General features: G+C 45.1%; 2 protein-coding genes across 5 annotated transcripts; both read right to left on the bottom strand.

Annotated features, from left to right (window-relative positions):
* Positions 1–241: 241 nt before the first annotated feature.
* Or2b11 (olfactory receptor family 2 subfamily B member 11) lies at positions 242–7,674 on the bottom strand. Of its 4 annotated transcripts, XM_087573523.1 has the most exons (4): positions 7,480–7,674; positions 5,303–5,471; positions 1,972–2,137; positions 244–1,772 (listed from the first exon to the last, which is right to left on the bottom strand). In XM_087573523.1, exon 4 carries the CDS (start codon positions 1,718–1,720, stop codon positions 764–766), a length of 957 nt encoding a protein of 318 aa, XP_087429649.1. In that variant the 5' UTR covers positions 1,721–1,772; positions 1,972–2,137; positions 5,303–5,471; positions 7,480–7,674; the 3' UTR covers positions 244–763. The 4 variants fall into 4 exon arrangements, with proteins under 4 accessions (XP_087429648.1, XP_087429649.1, XP_087429650.1 ...); XM_087573522.1 differs by lacking the exons at positions 5,303–5,471; positions 7,480–7,674 and adding an exon at positions 2,254–2,817 and having other exon boundaries at positions 242–1,772; XM_087573524.1 differs by lacking the exons at positions 5,303–5,471; positions 7,480–7,674 and adding an exon at positions 4,833–4,995.
* Positions 7,675–17,175: 9,501 nt separating this feature from the next.
* Or2aa1 (olfactory receptor family 2 subfamily AA member 1) lies at positions 17,176–18,135 on the bottom strand. Its single transcript, NM_001000023.1, has one exon. The coding sequence runs from the start codon at positions 18,133–18,135 to the stop codon at positions 17,176–17,178; it is 960 nt and encodes a 319-aa protein (NP_001000023.1).
* Positions 18,136–19,236: the final 1,101 nt, after the last annotated feature.

A 19,236-nucleotide genomic window follows, 5' to 3' on the forward strand; every position in this document is an offset into this window, starting at 1 on the left:
TGCTGTATTCTTCACTGAAGATGCCCATCTGGAAGGTGAGAGGGGACATGTACTTGTTTGCACCCCTGTACCCTAACAGGGGTCATCTAGCTTCCCAGCAGAAAGTTCCCAGACAATGATGGAGAAATTTCCTATAAAGACAGCTTGAACCGGAGGAAAAAGAAAACCATCTATGGTTATTAAAGGAAGGATTCAGTCACGTCATTCATGTGACATTTTGGGAAAAAAAATACAAAATTTCATCGGCTTTGATCCATGAAGAACAAATGTTTATTGTAAGTGAGGTAAGACTCTGTGTCAGGTTCGTATTGTACACATCCGGAGTGACTATAATGGAAGAAAGGGGCTTAAAAAGATACATGGGAAACGGGAGAGGAAATATAGGAAGAGGAAGAAAATGGGGAAAACTAGGAAATTAGAAATTAAACAGTCTAACGAGTATTTGTGAACACGAAGTCATTTAAGCACGTCTTGAAGATATGCGGCTTCTTAGAATTCTGCTCTGAGAATGAAACTTACCCTTAGATGTGGGACTTTGAACATTATTACTACATGGAAGGTGAAATGTTCTCAGCTTTTTTTTCTTTCAAATCTGTTGAAGAACCTACTGTTCCAAGCACTTCCTTCGGCCCTAGGGGTTGAACTCAGTCCTTCCCACAAGCCACGTAAGTGCTGTGCCACCACTGAGCTGCAACCCCATCCCCCCCCCGGAGTCTTTGCTCAGGAGTTCTGCGAGCTGTGTAGGTCTTCCAGGGCTGCACTTTCACCTTCCACACAGCCTCCCGGTCCTTGCCAGGAGTCTTCCGAGAGCTCCCTTCACGTCCTTATTCCTCAAGGTGTAGATGAAAGGGTTAAGGGTGGGCGTGATTATAGAATAGAAGAGGGAGATAAACTTGCCCTGCTCTTGGGAGTAGCTGGACGGAGGCTGCAGGTACATGTAGATGGCGGGCAGGTAGAAGAGGGAGACCACCAGCAGGTGGGAAGAGCAAGTCCCGAAGGCCTTGCGCCGCCCCCTGGAGGACTGGATCCTCATCACTGCCTGAGCAATGAAGCCATAGGAGAGGAGGATAAGGGCTAGAGGGACCAGCACGAAGAAGGCCACCAGCACAGCCAGTGTGGCATCATTCGCGGTTGTATCAGCACAGGACAGCTTGATCATGGCTGGCACCTCGCAGAAGAAGTTGTTCAGCACCTGCCGGCCACAGAAAGGCAGTTGCACAGTCAGGATGACCTGAACGAGGGAGTTGCCGAAGCCGCTGAGCCAGGCTGTAGCCACCAGCCGCTGGCAGAGTGGGCGGTGCATGATGATAGCATACCGGAGTGGCTCACAGATGGCCACGTAGCGGTCCAGAGCCATGGCAGCCAAGACAACGCACTCGGTGCAGCCCAGCCAGTGGAAAATGGCGTATTGCACGGTGCAACCCCCGTAACTGATGGTCTTCCGGGAGCTGCCCATGTTGAACAGCATCTGAGGGACGGTGGTGGTGGTGTAGCAGAGGTCCAGGAAGGACAAGTGGCTGAGGAACACGTACATGGGACTCTGAAGCTGGGGATCCAGCTGGGATACCAGGATGATGGAGATGTTTCCAAGCACAGCCAGAATGTAGAACACCAGGAGGACCACAAAGACTGGGAGCTCCAGCCATGGCCTGTCAGAAATGCCCAGGAGGATGAAGTCCTTTGGGGTGTCCCAGAAGCAGCTTTGGTTGGCACTTCTCATGCTACGGCATCTTCTGGGAGCTTCGATGAGTGAAGGGAGCTGGAACGAGTGACTGTCACGGGAGAAAATGAGTCATTTTCTCCGTGTCTGCTCTCCCTTAGGCTTCATCCTGTCTGACCCTCCTTGGTCTGGATGGGGGTCAGGGCAGCAGTATGTCGCCTCTCACCCTCCTACTCTGACCTTCACCAAGCTAGTCTTTCTGAGCTTCAGTTCCTGCATCTGTTACCATGGGAGTGGGGAATGTGGCTCACCTCAGCTGCAGATCCTGGAGAAGACAGAGAGGCTTCTGTGCCAGAGTTCCACACAGGCGTAGGTTTCAGTCATGTTCAGCCACGACTTGTCGTTGGGACATTTGACTTCTCCACAAACACACTGACAGGAAAGTGTCCACTTTCTGAGGCTCTTTTATTTTGTCCTCTGGAGGCAGAGACAGGAGAGAAGAAAGAGGTGATATAAAGCAGGAAGAAGGGCTTTGCGAGCAGAACGAGCGGGGAGGGACTCCTGGTAAGATCACAGTCATGCAGCCTTCTCACCTCTGATGGCTGACACCTGGCCCTGTCACTGTGAAGAGTGCTCTGGCTCCCAGGACAGCAGAAGCGCTTGCCCTCAGACTGCTCACCATGGCAGCCCTATCACTCACAGTAAAAACAGCAGGGCTCCGGCTGTCTGAATAACTGGAGTTGCCAGGCACAGGAAACTTTAGCTTCTGATTTGTTACTGATTCCCAAGGAGACCTGAGAGCACACATGGTGAGCATGGGAGAAAGCCCTTAGGATTGTTTGACAAAAGATCAGATGGCTCTGGGATGCTATTTCTTTCATATTTAGAGTGACATTCAAATTCCAGGTACAACTTTGCCAAGGAGATATTATCTGAGACACAGGTACGCACGTGTGTGCGCGCGCGCACACACACACACACACACACACACACACACACAGAGAGAGAGAGAGAGAGAGAGAGAGAGACATAGACAGAGACAGAGACAGACAGAGAGAGACAGAGAGACAGACAGAGACACATAGACACACAGATGCATAGAGGCACACAGACAGAGACAGAGAGCACAGCCAGTTTGATTTCTGGGTGCCTCAACTAGCAGGAAAGAAACCAGTGATTCGTGGGATTGAGGTAGGAGACAACGTGACATTAGCTAGTTAGGAGTTGGCCTCAGCAAGCCTTTGACAGTCTGGAGACCCTCAACCATCTGGAAAACTCGCCTCATGATAATCAAAGATGCTGTGTGAATCAAAGCTCCACTGTGTGCAGGGGCTGCATGAGTCACAGCCTCGGATAACTGTGCTAGCTCATGACGGGGCTCCAGTGCTAAGGAGAAACTTGTCATCTATGCAGCAGAGGACAAGTCACCTTTGTGCCTCTGTTTCTGTGTCCACTGCCTGTACCTATTTAAAACACATAGTTCTCCACACTTAGCCAGCATCCTCTCTTAGAGTCCCTATTTGTTAAAGGTTTCTCTCTCTCTTTCTCACTCCATCTTTTCCTCTAATAAATAGTATGGGTTGAAGTGTTCAACTCGAGTCCATGGCCTTCATTCTTCATTATCTGCAAAACATGACCCCAGGGTGGAGGCAGTCTGCAGTCGCAGCCAACAGCTTGCTGCCTGACTCAAGGCTGCACGGTCATTCCTGAGTTCTGATTTCCCCGTCTTCCCCCAGTATGCCTTTGAGTCCACACTGGAGATGCAGTGCTTCAGGATAAAACTGAAAACCAATCTCACATGTAGGTAGTTTACAGATGAATTAAGAGTTTCATCTTAAATCTCAGTTTGGTACTTCGTGCACACATTGGAAAATTAATGAAGACCTCCTTAAGCAGGCACACCTCCTCCAGCTGATAGTCCAAAGAACCCCAGTGTCGTTTGAAAACAACTCAAACCCTAGAGTTTAGATAGACGAGTGCGAATTTCTTCTGCTCCGTCTTTGCAGAAACGTTCTCATGAGGCTTGTGAAACATTCCGTTATTGCACGATTCTATCAAAAAATTCTTACAAGCGTTGCCTTCAGTGAGCAGGATTTATCTCTAATGAGATCTGGAACTCTGTTTTAACACAGTGAGCTATGAAACCCATGTTTTAAGGCACACACTGGAGACTGAAGCCAGTCTGCCTTCATGGTGGTAGTGGTGGGATCGCAGCCCTATGGTGCCCTTTGCAGTCGACTTGGGGACAAAACAGCTGGATGCCAGGCTGCCGCTGACAGCTCTTTCTTTCCTCCAGTCTCTGCATGCATTTCCTGCTGGAATGCAGCTATCCAGTCACTGTGTCACCTACACATGACCCTTGGTCTCATGCATTCGTCTGTCTGTGTGTCTGTCCTTCCATCTGTCTGTCTATCTATCTATCTATCTATCTATCTATCTATCTATCTATCTATCATCTGTCTAGCTACCTATCATCTATCTATCTATCTATCTATCTATCTATCTATCTATCTATCTGTCTATCTACCTATCATCTACCTATCATCTGTCTATTAATCTACCTATAATTTATCTGTCTGTCTACTACCTATCATCTATCTGTCATCAAATCAAATCAAGGCAGTCAAATCAAGGTTCCAGTTCCTGTCTCAGTAAGCAGGACTACGCCATGGGAGACTGAGCGTTTCCCTTAGCTGCTACTAACAGGTGCCTCCACAACAACGGTGGATATGCAGGGTTATGTCCTGGCCCCATGGTTGCCTTCTCCTTACAGTTCTGACTGGAGTAAAATTTGGCCATTCCCAGCACAATGAGGAAATAAATATACACTCTCCCCATTACCAGTTTTAGCTAGTTTCTGCTCAGTGAAACAAAGGCTTCATTCTACAAACTAGCCTCTACCTGTAGTGTCCAAAAGTAGATGTCACAAAACCTCCCGGTGTTGCAGACTCTAGCTCGTCTAGAGCCCAGGACTGACCCTTACCTTCCATGGATCCCTGACATCTATCTATAAGGGACCTGGCTCAGGGAGGGAGGGAGCATTCTTTGCTGTCTGTGCTGGTCTGAACTGGGGAGAAGTATTTAGGAGGGTGCTCGCTGCAAATGCAGAAAGTGTTCAAGAAAGATGCTGCTACTGTTTGTTCTGATGAAGCTCCTAAGACCTCATGCTTACCTGGCCCTGGCCCCCGGCAGCTGGAGGGAGGTCATTCTTGGCCTGGAAGTGGGAGGGACTTTTCCTTGCTGCAGATATTCTGGGGAACCCCTGGTGTCAGCTGTGCTCCCCTCTGTCCACAGGAAGTACAGAATTGCAACGACCTTGTGCTGTGGACACTGATACGGTGGAGCAGTTTCTACACTTATATAGGCAGTTCAGCTCATTGCCAAAGCCGGAGTGCTTGGGCAGCAATCCAGCCCACATCACACTTCCCTGTAATTTCACAATTATTCCCCAGGTTCAACTTCACTTCATCCCCTGCGCTCTTTTCCAGGAAGGTTCTGCTCCTTCTCCCCAGACACGGCGTAGAAGCTTGCTCTCCTCTGGCTAGGAAGTTATCCCTGATGTTTTATTTAATTAGTGTCTAAGGGATTCACTGATAATTGATGTAGTGTGAACTTCTAGTACTTGCAGTTAATGGTACATACTAAAAGACCAGAAGGTCAGAGGAAATGGAGTAGGCTCGAGGCATGGAAGAGTTATTTCTTCTTTTCCTCCTCTTCCTCCTCATCTCTTTTCCTCCTCTTCCCCCTCTTCCTCCTTCTCCTCTTCTTGTTCTTCTTCTTGTTCTCCTCTTTAAGGTTGGTGAGGTGTTCACTGTAAAGTTAATAGAGGACAGATTTATGTAGCTGTGGTTCAGGTAGAGAACAAGCAGATCTGGCTTTGGCACCAAAATCAATCTCTGGGTCTCTAGACAGGTCACCTGGCTTCACTGTGCCCCATCTCTGTCTGCAAAGCATGAGAAATACTGGCCGTGCCCTCCAAAGCACAAGGGAGAGATTCATCTGTCTGTAACCTACATAGAACAATAACTAGCATAGAGGAATTCAAGTTCAGATCCGTCCCTGAGGGCTAACGTTGTCTGAGCTGCCTGTTCCGTTTGTTGTACGGAAGGGATGAAATGTCTGGATAGAGACCAAGCATGGAGGACAAATCCTTAGTCATGAGCAGCAAATCGCATGAACAAAAGCCAGCTGTGGAGCTACCATGAAAGGGAGTGCTTTAGACAGTTACTTCTTCCTTCTAGTTAAAGAAAAATTGTAGGGGCTGGGGAGGTGGCTCAGCAGTCAAGAGCATCTGTTGCTCTTGCAGAGTTCTCAGGCTTGACCAATATGGCGGTGCACAACTGTAGCTTCAGTTTCAGAGGATCTAACACCCTCTTCTGACTCTCTGACTCCCCATGGTTACTAGACACACATATAGTACACAAAAAAAAAAACATAAAGGCAAAACCATAAGATAAAATACATAAGATAAAATATATAAAATCTAAGAAGTTGTTAGTGTATATTTGTGTCTTTTCCTTCCTTTTCTTTTTTTTTTTTTTTTTTTTTGGTTCTTTTTTTTCGGAGCTGGGACCGAACCCAGGGCCTTGCGCTTCCTAGGTAAGCGCTCTACCACTGAGCTAAATCCCCAGCCCCTCCTTCCTTTTCTTAATAAGGCTGAGGAATTTCCCCATTTTTGTCCAGCTTTTCAAAATATTGTCTATTCCTTGTATAGTTTTTTTTATCTGTATTTCGAGAGCTTATCTTTTGATTATTTATTGCAGAGAGCATGGAGATCCTTGTGCCCACAGATAAACACTAGGGGAACCAGGAATGTTAGACACACAGGGCTGTCCCTTCAGAGAGAGGATGCATAACCTGATATTCACCCAGAGGCTGGAAGCAGACATGGTTAATAGCCTGGTGACCTCTGCACCACCTGTGTGGCTGAGACTGCACCAGGTCCTTCCCAAGACCCTTACCATGAGCTCGTTTTTCTCAGCCAATCTTTAGAACCCACGTCTACAGTGTACAGAAGGTGTCAGATGTAGTCAAGCTATAGAAGCCATCTTTATGGAAGGCTCACGTGTACCTTACAATGAGTTTTGAGGTAATCACATCTGATCTGTCTTTAGCTTATTTTGTTCCTCCAGGATATTTATTGTACAGACAGGCTTGAGTTAATTATTACCAGGAATGTTTTCACCAACTTGTGCTTAACTATGCCTAAAATAAACTACTAAGGATCAGAATCCCAAAGTTTGAATCAACGCTGGTTATTTAGTCGTGCTGAGTGGAACTGGCTTCTTGCTTCTCACAGATCATTACTCTGCTGTCCATGGTGGTCCTGGAGCCCCCTCACAGATTGTTACATTGTTTCAACGGTTTTTTTTTTGGTTCTTTTTTTTTGGAGCTGGGGACCGAACCCAGGGCCTTGCACTTCCTAGGTAAGCGCTCTACCACTGAGCTAAATCCCCAGCCCCTGTTTCAACGTTTTAAAAGCTGTTTCCAAGGCCTCGAGGTACATCTTCAGGTCACTGACTGGAGATTTCTCTGACTTTTCGGCATGCTCACTCATAGCTATAAACTTTCCTGTCTGAACCACCTTGGCTGCATACCAAGGGTTACCAAGGGTTACCAAGGGTTCTAGGACTCATGCTTCATTTTCATCTGACCACGGGAATTTTTAAACCTTTCCCCCCTGGTTTTCTTCAAGGATAGCAAAGGCCGTTCAAGAACGTAATTCAGTCTCTTTGTGTTCATATAGTGGCTGTCACTGCTTTTTATTAGTAACCTCTAGGGTTTTTCTATTATGATCTGATGAGATACAGAAAACTTACGTTCGTTAAGGTTGACTTATGGTCCAGAACGTTGTCTCTTTTGGAGAAAGTCCTTGTGTGCTGAATGGGGGGAGCATCCTGCAGCTCTTGGATGGACCGTCCTGCGGATAAATGTGCCATCCTTCTGAAGAATGAAACAGCTCAAGCTTGAGGGTGTGGGGTAGGCTTGATCGGGATCACCTCTCTATTTAAGTTGCCCACTAGTGTTGAGGCTGAGTTTATTTATACCCGTATGACCAGTGTTTGTTTTATGGGACTAGGTGCACTAACATTTGAGTACATGTTTGTACTCGCTATGTCTAATTGATAGTCTGCAACTTTTATGGAAAATGTACTGACTTAAAGCACTCTTTTTGACCAATTCTGGCTTGATATCTGCTGTGTCAGATCAAGAACAGCTATTCCTTCTTGTTTGTGGTCCCCGTTTGCTTGGAATATACTGTTTCATCCTTTGACATTCAACCTGTGAGTCCTTGTGGATTCGGCGTGTCAGCGTTAAGGCAGCTTGCAGCTGTATCTGTGTCTGCACCCAGTCAGCTTGTTTCCACGTTTGAATGGGGGAATGCAGACCATTGACAATTGGATTATTACTGAGAGGAATTTGATGATACCTGTGATTTTGTTTGTTTTCTCTGGCAGATTCATATCTTGCTTGCTCTTTTCTTTCTCCCACATTTGTGTTAGGGATTTATGGAGTTGGTTGGTATCTGATTCTTCATTAGTTCTGGCTTATATGTCTGTGGTTCTCATGAGATTTGTTATTTCATGGTCTCTTGTTCTGGGACTGCCCTTCTTCTGCCCTGTGTGCAGGGGTTTTGTTTGTTTCGTTTTTTGTTTTTTGTTTTTTTTAATCTATCTTTTGCAGATAGGCTTGGTGGGTGTGACATGCTTTAGTTGGTACTTACCTTGGGATATTTATTCCTTCATTAACTTAAAAAGGTTTCTTTGGTGGGGGCTGGAGAGATGTCTTGGTGATTAGAGCTTGCTGCTCTCTTGGAAGATGGGGCTCCAATCCCAGTACTCACGTTACGACGCTCACAAGTGTCATGGAACATTGGTAACGGTAGCTCCAAAGGATCCAACACCCTCTTCTGCACACATGTGGTAAACATAGACACAGACACACAAGTGAAAGTAAATCTTAAGAGATCGGGAATGAAGAGGTAACTTGGAGGTTAAGAGTGTTTGTTGCTCTTCCAGAGAACCTGAATTCAGTTCCCAAGACCCACGGCCAGCAGCTCACAACGCCCCGCAGTGCCAGCTCCAAGGGATCCATCTGGTTTTCACAGGCACCCAAACACATGTAGCTTTTACAAGCACACACACACACACACACACACACACACACACACACACACACACACACACTTTAAAAACGATGAGATGTCTTTGCTGACACCATCATTTTGTTTGGCAGTATTTACTTTCAGGGCTTGAGCTGCACCATCTAGTCCTTCCCTGGACTTTAGTGTTTCTGTTGCTAGATCTAATGTTATTCAGATGAACATGTCTTCGCGAATGAGTTGACTTTTTGGCTACATTAAAAAATAATTTATTTATTTTTATTTTATATACATCGGTGTATTGATGGCATATATGTCTGTATGAAGGTGCCAGATCCTCTGTAACAGGAATTGCAAACAGTTGTGAGCTGCCCTGTGGGTGCTGGGAATTGAACCCTGGTCCTCTGGAAGAGCAACCAGTGCTCTTAATTGCTGAGCCATCTCTCCAGCCTGTTTTTTGGTACACTTATTATTTGTCTTCATCGGTGTTCTATTGCTGTGAAGAGACACCATGACCATGGCAACTCTTATAAAAACAAAGCATTTAATTGAGGTTGGCTTATAGTTTCAGGGGTTTAGTCCATCATCATCATCATCATCATGGCAGATACGGTGTTGGAGAAGTAGAAAAGTTCCACTTTCAGATCTGCAGACAGCAGGAACACAGAGAGAGAGCCTCTGGGCCTGGCTTGGGTTTCTGAAACCTCAAAGCCCACCCCCAATGACACACTTCCTCCAACAAAGCCTCACCTATTCAGTCAAGCCACACCTCCTGATTCCTTTCAAGTAATGCTGCTCTCTGGTGACCAAGCAGTCAAATCTGTGAGCCTATGGGGACCACTCATATTCAAATCACCACACTTCACTCTTTGGCCCCCATAGGCCTCTCATGATATCATAACGAAAACTGCATTTTTAGTCTAGCTTTAAAAGCCCCATAGTCTAGTACAGTTTCCAAGTTCCTTCTGAGACTCAAGGCAACCTCTTCACTGTAACCCCTGTAAAATAGAAATCACAACACAGATCACATACTTCCAACATACAATGGCACATCACCATGCCAAAAGTCACAAGAGAGAGTTTAGCCATGAAACACTGGGCCAGAGCAAAATAGAAACCAGCAGGCAAACTCCCAATTCTGAATCTCCAAGCCTGATGTCAAAGTACTCTTCTGCTCTTCTTTCAACTGTGTCAATTGCAACAAACTTACCTCTCTTGGGTTGGTTCTACACTATGCTAGCAGCTCTCCTTGACAGGTATCCCACAGTTCAGACGTCTCCAACATCTTGGGGTCTCCATGGCAATCCAGGCTTCAAATCCACATCTTCATGCAGTGGGCTCTCTGGGCTCCATAGCAGGGATATTCCTGACACACACCTGGCCTCAGTGGCTTTCCTTAGCTGCAGTCAGAGATTCCACAATCCCTATCTTGTATTCTTTTTTTAAATTTGGAGCTGGGAACCGAACCCAGGGCCTTGCGCTTGCTAGGCAAGCATTCTACCACTGGGCCAAATCCTCAACCCCCCCTATCTTGTATTCTTGACTCTAAAGCCAGAACCACATGGCCAAGTTGCCAAGTTCTGCTGTTTGCTGGGCCTGGAACATGGCTCCCTTGTTCAAAGGGCCTGAGGTAGTAGACGACACCAAGGAAACAGTATCTCCCAGACACGACAGGACAGATAACACCTATGAACTCCCAGAGACTGTGACAGCATGCACAAGACCTGCACAGGTTCAAACCAGACAAAATCCCAGCACTGAGAAGGGGAGTGGAAACAAAGTCCTGCCCCTGACCAAGAAGACATCTGCAATTGCTATCTGCTAGGAAAAGGAAAATCAGTTTTCTCCAGTGGGTTGTCACTGTGGATATCAGTCACACTCCATGGCAGGACCCACACACTGGAAGAGTTGGCTAGGACAAAACAGACTCCATGGTGTGTGTGTGTGTGTGTGTGTGTGTGTGTGTGTGTGTGTGTGTGTGTGTGTGATTTTTTTGTTTTATTGGTTTTTTGTTTGTTTTAATTTTCAGTTCTTTTTTTAATTTTTGAGAGAGAATATGAAGTCGGGTGGGTACAGAGATAAGGAGGATCACAGTGATCCTCAACCTTCCTAATTAAACAGTTCCTCGTGTTGTGGAAACTCTCAATCAGAACATTATTTAATTGCTTCTTTATAAACTATAAATTTGGTATTGAAATGAATCATAATGTATCTGTTATATAGGATATCTGATATGTAACCCCCGTGGGAGGGCTGTTTAATTCCCAGAGGGGCCCCGACCCACAGGTTGATAACTACTGAAGGATCTAGAGGAGAGAAAGGAAAACAAGCAAAATGTATTATATAGTAAAGATTAAAAAGCCATTTATTAAAGTCCTTACTGCATGCCATTCCACTGTATGCTGGTGATACAAACATGAAAAATACCGAATCTTGTCCTCAAAAACAAACACAAAGTCAAGGTCTGAGTACAGGTTCAGTGATGGAGGAGAGTGCATGCCAGGAAGCTATCTCAGTGGCATGGGCACACATAATGACATGGTTCATTTCATCCCGGCTTCTCTCTCATTCGCTAAGCTGTAAGAGAGAGCAGGCATATTAGTCAGCTGACACGTTGGTGCTCTGAAGGACTGGACTTCTTTGGTAGTGTAGACTTAGCTCAGGGACTCCTTACAGTGGCTTTATGGGCCAGCTCTAACCTGGTACCAGGCTCTGTGATAACCCAAATTTGTCAGCTATTACAGCCCTTCCACCCCCAGGCCAGGCACAGTGACACACACCATGAATCCCAGAAACAAGTAGATCTCCATCAGTTCTAGGCTAGGCTGATCAGCATATAGTGAGTCCCAGGATAGCCAGGGCTATCTTCTCTCTTATCTCCTCTCTCTCTCTCTCTCTCTCTCTCTCTCTCTCTCTCTCTCTCTCTCTCTCTCTCTCTCAACATTTTTATCATGATTTTTCTCTCCTCCAGCTCCAACCAGCTCTTCCCTACCACCCAATTTTATGTTTTCTCTCTCTCTCTCTCTCTCTCTCTCTCTCTCTCTCTCTCTCTCTCTCTCTCAGAAGTCAAAACAAACCAAAAACTCAATAAAATAAAAATAACGAAACAATTTTTAAAATCCCATTTAAAAAAAAAAAAGGAGCGTATTGTGTTCACCAACTATTCCTCTGCATGGGTCCTGCCATGGAGTGTGGTCGAATACCCAGAAACAACCCACCATAGAAAACTGATTTCCCTTTTCCTAGCAGGTATCAAATGCAAACATCTTGGTCAGGGGTAGGACTTTGTGTTCACTTCCTTTCTCAGTGCTGGGATTTTGTCCGATTTGAACCTGTTCAGGTCTTGTGCACGCTGTCACAGTCTCTGTGAGTTCATACATGTTGTCAGTCCTGTTGTGTCTGGGAGACACTGTTACCTTGGTGTCATCTACTATGTCTGTCTCTTTCAATCTTCTTGCCTCCTTTTCTGCATAGATTCCTGAGGCTTGAGGGGAAGGGCTTGATGAACACATCCCATTAGAGCTGAGTGCTGCTGAGTCTCTCACTCTCACACCGTCCACTTATGGGTCTCTGTGTTAATTCCCAGCTACTGTAAAAAGCTTCTCTGATGGGGGTGGAACAAGGCATTGATCTATGGGGAAAGCAGCCTGTCATTCGGAGTCATTTTAATAGTCATCGATGTTTCGTTAGCAAAATAATAGTAGCAGGTTTTCCCCTCGGGCCATGACTTATCTAGTATTGGGTTCTTGGCCTCATTAGCAGTGTCAGGTATGGGTCTCATCTCTGGAGTGTGGATTAAATACAATTTTAAATGTAGTTGCTTAATACCACGACATTCATGCCATGGTTGCAGGTAGGTGACTGTTGTAAGCTGCAGGGTTTGTGGATGGTGGTGATTATTGGGCATTGATGATTATTTTCTCCTCCTGTAGTGTGTAGAGAGCCTTACAAGTATCATGAGATTTTGTCCAGTTAATAAGGGTGAAACTTAGATGCCAGTGGTGAAACTTTAAGTTAGACACCAGCTTGACTTCTCTGTATTTGTAATGACATTAGTTAAGTGTTGTCTTTAGCAATAGGGCCTTACCATCAGGTTGTTGAGGGAAACCAATGGCCTTGGCAATAGTCTGAGATGTTTTGGGGCTCCGGAGTACCCATAGCTAATAAGTCAGCAAGATGTATTCATTCCTCGCACAGAAAGTCTTACTCGATCGCATAAAATGTCTAATTGGGGTATTGTCTCCATTTAGACCCCTTAAAATATATGTGTATATTTTAAGACGTTTATATAATAGTATGTTTCAATATTTGGGGGGTGCAGGATAGGGAGAGAATATGGGTAAGGACTTTTCCCACCTTATTTTTAAAATCTCCTGTAACAGGTTTACCAGCTCGGGCTTAGCAGAGGCGCTGTCCAGGTGCTGAAAAAACTGCATGAAAACCTAGGCTCTGGATTTCTGTTCCTGAAGGACACTGAGCTTCTCTCAGTTCTGGAATGATAAATACTGGTATTTCATTGTTGTTATTTTGAGATGGAGTCTTACTCTATAGGCCAGGTTGGCCATGATCTCACTTTGTAGCCAGTCCGGCCTCAAATTCATGACAATTTGGCCTCAGTCTCTCAAGTTCCAAGATTACAAATGTAAGCAACAATGACACAACACACTGTTTTTGTTTGTTTGTTTGTTGTTGTTTTGCTTTTGTGATAGGGTTTCATTACACCCTGGAACTCCCTATGTAGACCAGGCTAACCTCCAACTCACAGAGATCAGCCTGACTTGTCTCCCTGAGTGCACCATTATGCCTGGTTACTGTGTTCTTGAGAGAAAGAAAAGAAAAGAAAAAGAAAGAAAGAAAGAGAGAGAGAGAGAGAGAGAGAGAGAGAGAGAGAGAGAGAAAGAAAGAAAGAAGGAAGGAAGGAAAGAAAAGAAAATATTTACTATGTGTTGGGTGCAGATGTATGTGTGGACGTGAGCCATGGTGTGCATGCAGGTTAGAGTACACTTGAGGATGTTGGTCCTCTCCCTCCACCATGTTATGTCCAGCATGGAGCCCAGGTTGTCAGACTTGGCAGTAGGTGCCTTAATCCACTGAGCCTTCTCTTCAGTTCTGTACTGGTTTCCTTGAACAGAGTCCTCCATGATCACAGAAGTACGCGGCGTGTGTATGGAAAAATGTGTGTCTACTCAATGTGTGACAAATTGTATCATAACAATAAAAATATAGGTGGTATGCGTTAAGATGGAGCTTTTCCCTGTTTCTCATTCCTCTACCGTGTCTCTATTATAGAACCCAGACGTAAGGAGGACATCACAGAGATTCATATTTATTAGGCTTACTTAATAAAAATGTAGCAAATGCAAAGATGAAAATCCCATAATAAATAACATTAGATAGACAGACAGACAGATGAACAGATGGATGTGGATACACACTTTTTATTTCACAAAGGAGTTTTTTCTTTTGCTGAAAATGTAGCGGAAGGCAAGTCTTTTGAAAGGCAGGCTTGGACCCCGTTATTAATAGTTTCCCAACTGAAAAAGATCCATGGGGCTGGAGAGATGGCTTAGTTAGTAAAATGCTTGCTGTGCAGGCATGGGCGCCTTAGACTGATTGCAACACTCACGTAAAAATTTAGTATGGTAGCACATTCCTCTGAACCTAGCTCCGGGGAGTTAGAGAAAGGAAGATCTCTGGGGGTTTTTAGCCAGCCGATTTTCATCTCATTTCAAGTCATTTCATAGGTAGAGGCTACAACGGCAGCAAGAATGCTTTTGGGTTCAAAACATTAGCAAATACCTTACTGATTTCTCTGTTACAATGACCAAAGGTCAACAAAGCCTGTGAAGATTAATGTCAATTGTGAACTGGGTGGGATTTGGAATTACCATGGAAACAAACCTCTGGGCATGTCTGGATATAGCTAGACATGGATAATTACAGAATTGCAGAATCCACCTTTTGAAAATTCAAATTCATTTGAAAGGAAGGAGCCTAAACTGAAAATGCCCCTGGAGGGGTCTCTGCTCAAAATCAGATTCCAAGGAAATTGTTCCCCTGGGGTAGCAGACAAGGGGTGACATGAAAACCGTGGTGTGAGGGAGACAGACTGCATCCTGAGAGGGCAGCAGAATTTGGCCGTGCCATCCATGAGGAAATGGCTTTTCAGTCATGAAAGATGCAAAGCTGAGAGCATCGTGGAGTTCTCTGTCAGGGTTCCAGAAGGCCACCGAAGCCAGGCAACATATGGCCAGGGTGGACTCTTTCAAGGTTGCAAGCAGGGTGTTGGAGATGCATTGACTAAGGGAATGTCTACTGAGAAAACCTGCAGCTATGGAGTAGCTGAGCCAAGAGAGATAGAAGTTATATATGCTGCAGGGGGCAGAGATGGAGGGAAAGGACTGTCCAAGCCTTGAGGAGCCCAGATGATTCCATCATGAGCCCCAGATGCCTGGTGTGGAACTTCAGGACTTGGCGCTTACCCCGATGGGTTTTATTGTTGATTTGGTCTGATCATCCATTGCTAGGTTCACACTATTCTGATGTGGGATGGGAATGTTCATTCTGTACTATTATATATCGGAAACATACAATTTGTTTTTTAAACTATCATACAGATATTCATCGATAAGAAATCATGTTGTGTTCCAGATGAAAGTTAGATTTTTTTGGACCTTTAAACAGTGTTGGCACTGTTAAAGATTATGAGAATATCTGAAGTGGACCATATGCATTCTGCATTATAAGACAGATAGGAACCTCTTGAGGAATTGGGTAGAAGGTTACAGTTTAAAAGTGGTGTGTTTGGGGGCTGGGGATTTAGCTCAGTGGTAGAGCGCTTGCCTAGGAAGCGCAAGGCCCTGGGTTTGGTCCCCAGCTCCGAAAAAAAGAACCCCCCCCAAAAAAAGTGGTGTGTTTGGAAGTTAGATTGACGAGCGGTAGAACTGCAGTCGTTGAGCTTGACCGTCAACTAGTGTGTAGAACTGTTACCATGGGACAGACGTGGGCACATCTGCGAGGGACTTCTGGATTAGGTTAACTGAGGAAGAAGACCTATCTAAGTGTGAGATGTATCATCCCATGGGCTGGGTTCCTGGACTGAATGCAAAGGAGGAAGTGACCCAAGCACCTGCATTCCTCTTTCCCTGCTTCTGTCTGTGGATGTAGCAAGGCCAGCCATCGCAAGCTCCGGCTTCCATGATGTCTTCATGGATGACACCCTTGATGTGTGAGCAAAAAATAGTCTTTTCCTTAAGACACGTTTATCCGATGTTTGGTTGCACCAATGAGACAATAATTAATACAACGCCCCGAGGAAGGGAGTCACCCATAGCTCTGGCACATATTAATGCTAATTCAATAGAGACAAACCCATATTCTCTCTTAGCTCAAACCCCTGTTCCACTGTTGCTTGGAAGGTGTGCGTCAAGTGGGTGGAGCCTCACAGAAGGGCTCTTTCTGGTCTGTGAAAGTATCGTGGAATAGAGGAATTAGGCAGGTGTAAGTGGTAAAGCACAAATGGTAAAATGTCACACAAAGACACCGGGTGAAGCTTGGCTTAAATGATTTGAGAAAAGCGAAACAGGCCTATGACGGTGTTGTTACAACGATTGTTTCACATTCATAATGAAGTTCACTGTGTTGACAAAGATGAGGTAAGGGTATGATTACTTGTAGGTTGGCAAAGTGTTTGAACGAAAAGGGAGATATGGGATTCTCAGACAGGAGAGGTTAAAATAGTTTGAGTAGGTGTCTGGAGAAATCTAATGAAATCTGCTTAAAATTCCTACTTAGATCTTTTTTTAAAAAAACTTTTAATGTTTTCTTGGCAAATGTTAATTATATAATAATGGGTTTCATAATGCACATAATTTATTTTTAATCATTTTGCATCCCTGTTATCTTATCGTATCCCTCTCACTTCTGGTGATCCTGTTCTTCAGCTTGCGTGTGGGTTTTCTGCTTGTTTGTTTGGTGAGTCAATGAGTTCATTGGGGGTTACTTACAGGAACATAGGCTGTGGACTATTAACCGAGGCGTGGGTGGCTTCTCAGTGGCTGCTTCACTGAAGAGAATGTATCTGTTCCTAATAATTTCAGCAACTTTTTTTTTTGACAGCATGTGATCAAAGAGCAATTACTAGAAGGGATTTATAGACATGCTTTTCTCTCTGTATTTGGAAGATCTATAGAGCATTTCCCCATTCCCTCTGTGGATACAAATATCTGGGAAGAGTCCAGAAAAGTACAATTGTCCTATCTGGGATTTTAGGAGAGGAAGTCTCTGTTCAAAAGAGTTGGTATCAGAGTGGCTGACTGAGAAGAGAGAATTCCGGCCTAAGCTCTTATCTTTTCGGAAAAGCAAAGCTGCCGACACTAACTCACCCATGGTAGCTCCAGAAGCCAGACAGAGATCATCTGCCTTTCAAAGACGTCCCCTTACCCTGGGATCCTAGGACCTTCTTCCAAGCTTCCTTCACATCCTTGTTTCTCAGAGTGTAGATGAGTGGATTGAGCAGCGGGGTGCAGACACAGTAGAAGAAGGACAAGAGCTTGGACTGGGTACTGTTGCCTGGAGGCTGGAGGTACGTGTACATACCGGGTCCAAAGAACATGGTGACCACGAGCAAATGAGAACTGCATGTGCTCAAGGCCTTGCGCCTTCCCTCAGCTGACGGTAACTTCAGCACAGCCCTGGCAATGAAGATGTAGGAGATGAGCACTGTCAAAGGGGATACTATTCCAAAAGGAATAGCTCCCAAGGCCAGGGACAGGTCATTCATAGTGGTGTCACTACATGCCAGTTTAATCAAAGCAGGCACCTCACAGAAGAAGTGGTCCAGTGTGTTTTTCGCACAGAGCGTGAGGTAGAGGGTGAGTGTAGCTTGAACCAGAGAATTGGCCAGGCCGCTGGCCCAGCAGACAGCTGCCAGCCACACACATGCCCAGAGATGCATGATGAGTACGTATCGGAGGGGACAGCAGATGGCCACATAGCGATCCAAAGCCATTACTGCCAGCAGAGCGCATTCAGTGCAGCTGGTCCAGTGGAAGAGGTAGGACTGGGTAATGCAACTCCAGGAGGCAATCGTCTTTTCTGGGCCCCAGAGATTGACTAGCAGCTGTGGGACAATGGTGCATGTGGCACAGAGGTCCAGCATAGACAGGTTGTCTAGGAAGAAGTACATTGGTGTTTGGAGTCTAGGCTCTAGCAGGGAGAGGATGATGATAGAGCTGTTTCCTATCATGGTGAAGATGTAGGAGACCAGAAGCACTCCAAAGAGGGGCATCTCCAGCCATGGGTGATCAGAGAAGCCCACCAGAACAAAGGTGTGGGGGAAACTCACATTCTGCCTTTTCACAGCCACCTGCATTGTTTATGCCTGTATGGAAAAGGACAGAATGTGAAGGCAAACAAGATGTTTCCCTTTTAATAAGTACAAGGCAACATCTTCAAAATGCCCACTGAATTTGTGATGTTGCATTAGTGAGGTAGCCTCCATGGGTGTTTTGCATAGCTGGTTTCATAGCTTGCTCAGTAGTTAAATTAGAAGTCAGGTTAGACTGAAACTATCCAAGATAGGAGGAAGATATTTACCCAAAGCCTCAAGCCAAGCAAGAATCTGTTTGTGAGACTCTCACTCTGCCTTTCCTCCCGTGACTCCTCACCGCCTTTTAAAGCTAGCCTCAGCCTCTTCCACCCTTTGACGCGTTCAGCAAACACGACGCTGCGTTTCATCTGGGAAGGCCACGCTTCCCTTGCACCTGGCATCTCTTTCACTACTGTATTTGAGGGAGACATTACCTGATGTTTCCTTGGCGATGCTGGGACTCAGATGGGAAGTTAGAAGCTTGGATCTGTAACACACGGACACATCTCTGTGGACTCTTTCTATGAGAGAGGTCCACTCTCATATTTGCCCCGGATTTTATCGTGGCAATGTGAACCCGAAATTAAATTCTCTTAACTACATTTAAATGTCTAGATTTGTTACATCAAATGCATTTATATTGCCATTTGTCACACCCACCTCTAGAGTTATTACTTCTATCAAACTCCATCAATTCCTATCAAACAGGATCCTCCTGTCTACCACAGTTCCGGAAGCTGGCACCCATCATTCTAGAGACTTTTTAAAAAATTGTTATTTCCATCAGTCTAATTATCCCAAAGGAATTTCATTGACCCGTATTTGAAACTTTGTCATTGGCTTATTTCATTTACACCATCATGCCTAGATTCATCTATGCTCCAGGCTAAGTCAGGATTTCCTCCTTTTCAAAGGCCAATTAACACTAATTATACGTGTTTGCTGACTGTTGTATTCACCCATAAACACCGAGCGCATCTATATTTTGCCCATTGGAAACACTGCTGCTGTGTATGTACTTCTCCCAACACCACGCTGAGATTGAGTTTCGATACTTTTAATATGTATTCAAAAATGGAACTTCCGGATTTTATTGTAATTATA

Source organism: Rattus norvegicus, chromosome 10 (assembly GCF_021556685.1).
Source record: "Rattus norvegicus strain SHRSP/BbbUtx chromosome 10, alternate assembly SHRSP_T2T, whole genome shotgun sequence".
Classification (NCBI taxonomy): domain Eukaryota; kingdom Metazoa; phylum Chordata; class Mammalia; order Rodentia; family Muridae; genus Rattus; species Rattus norvegicus.

Bases quoted from the DNA above. Each gene is read 5' to 3' on its own strand.
- Or2aa1 (NM_001000023.1), bottom strand. From the start codon at position 18,135: ATGCAGGTGGCTGTGAAAAGGCAGAATGTGAGTTTCCCCCACACCTTT.
- Or2b11 (XM_087573522.1), bottom strand. From the start codon at position 1,720: ATGAGAAGTGCCAACCAAAGCTGCTTCTGGGACACCCCAAAGGACTTC.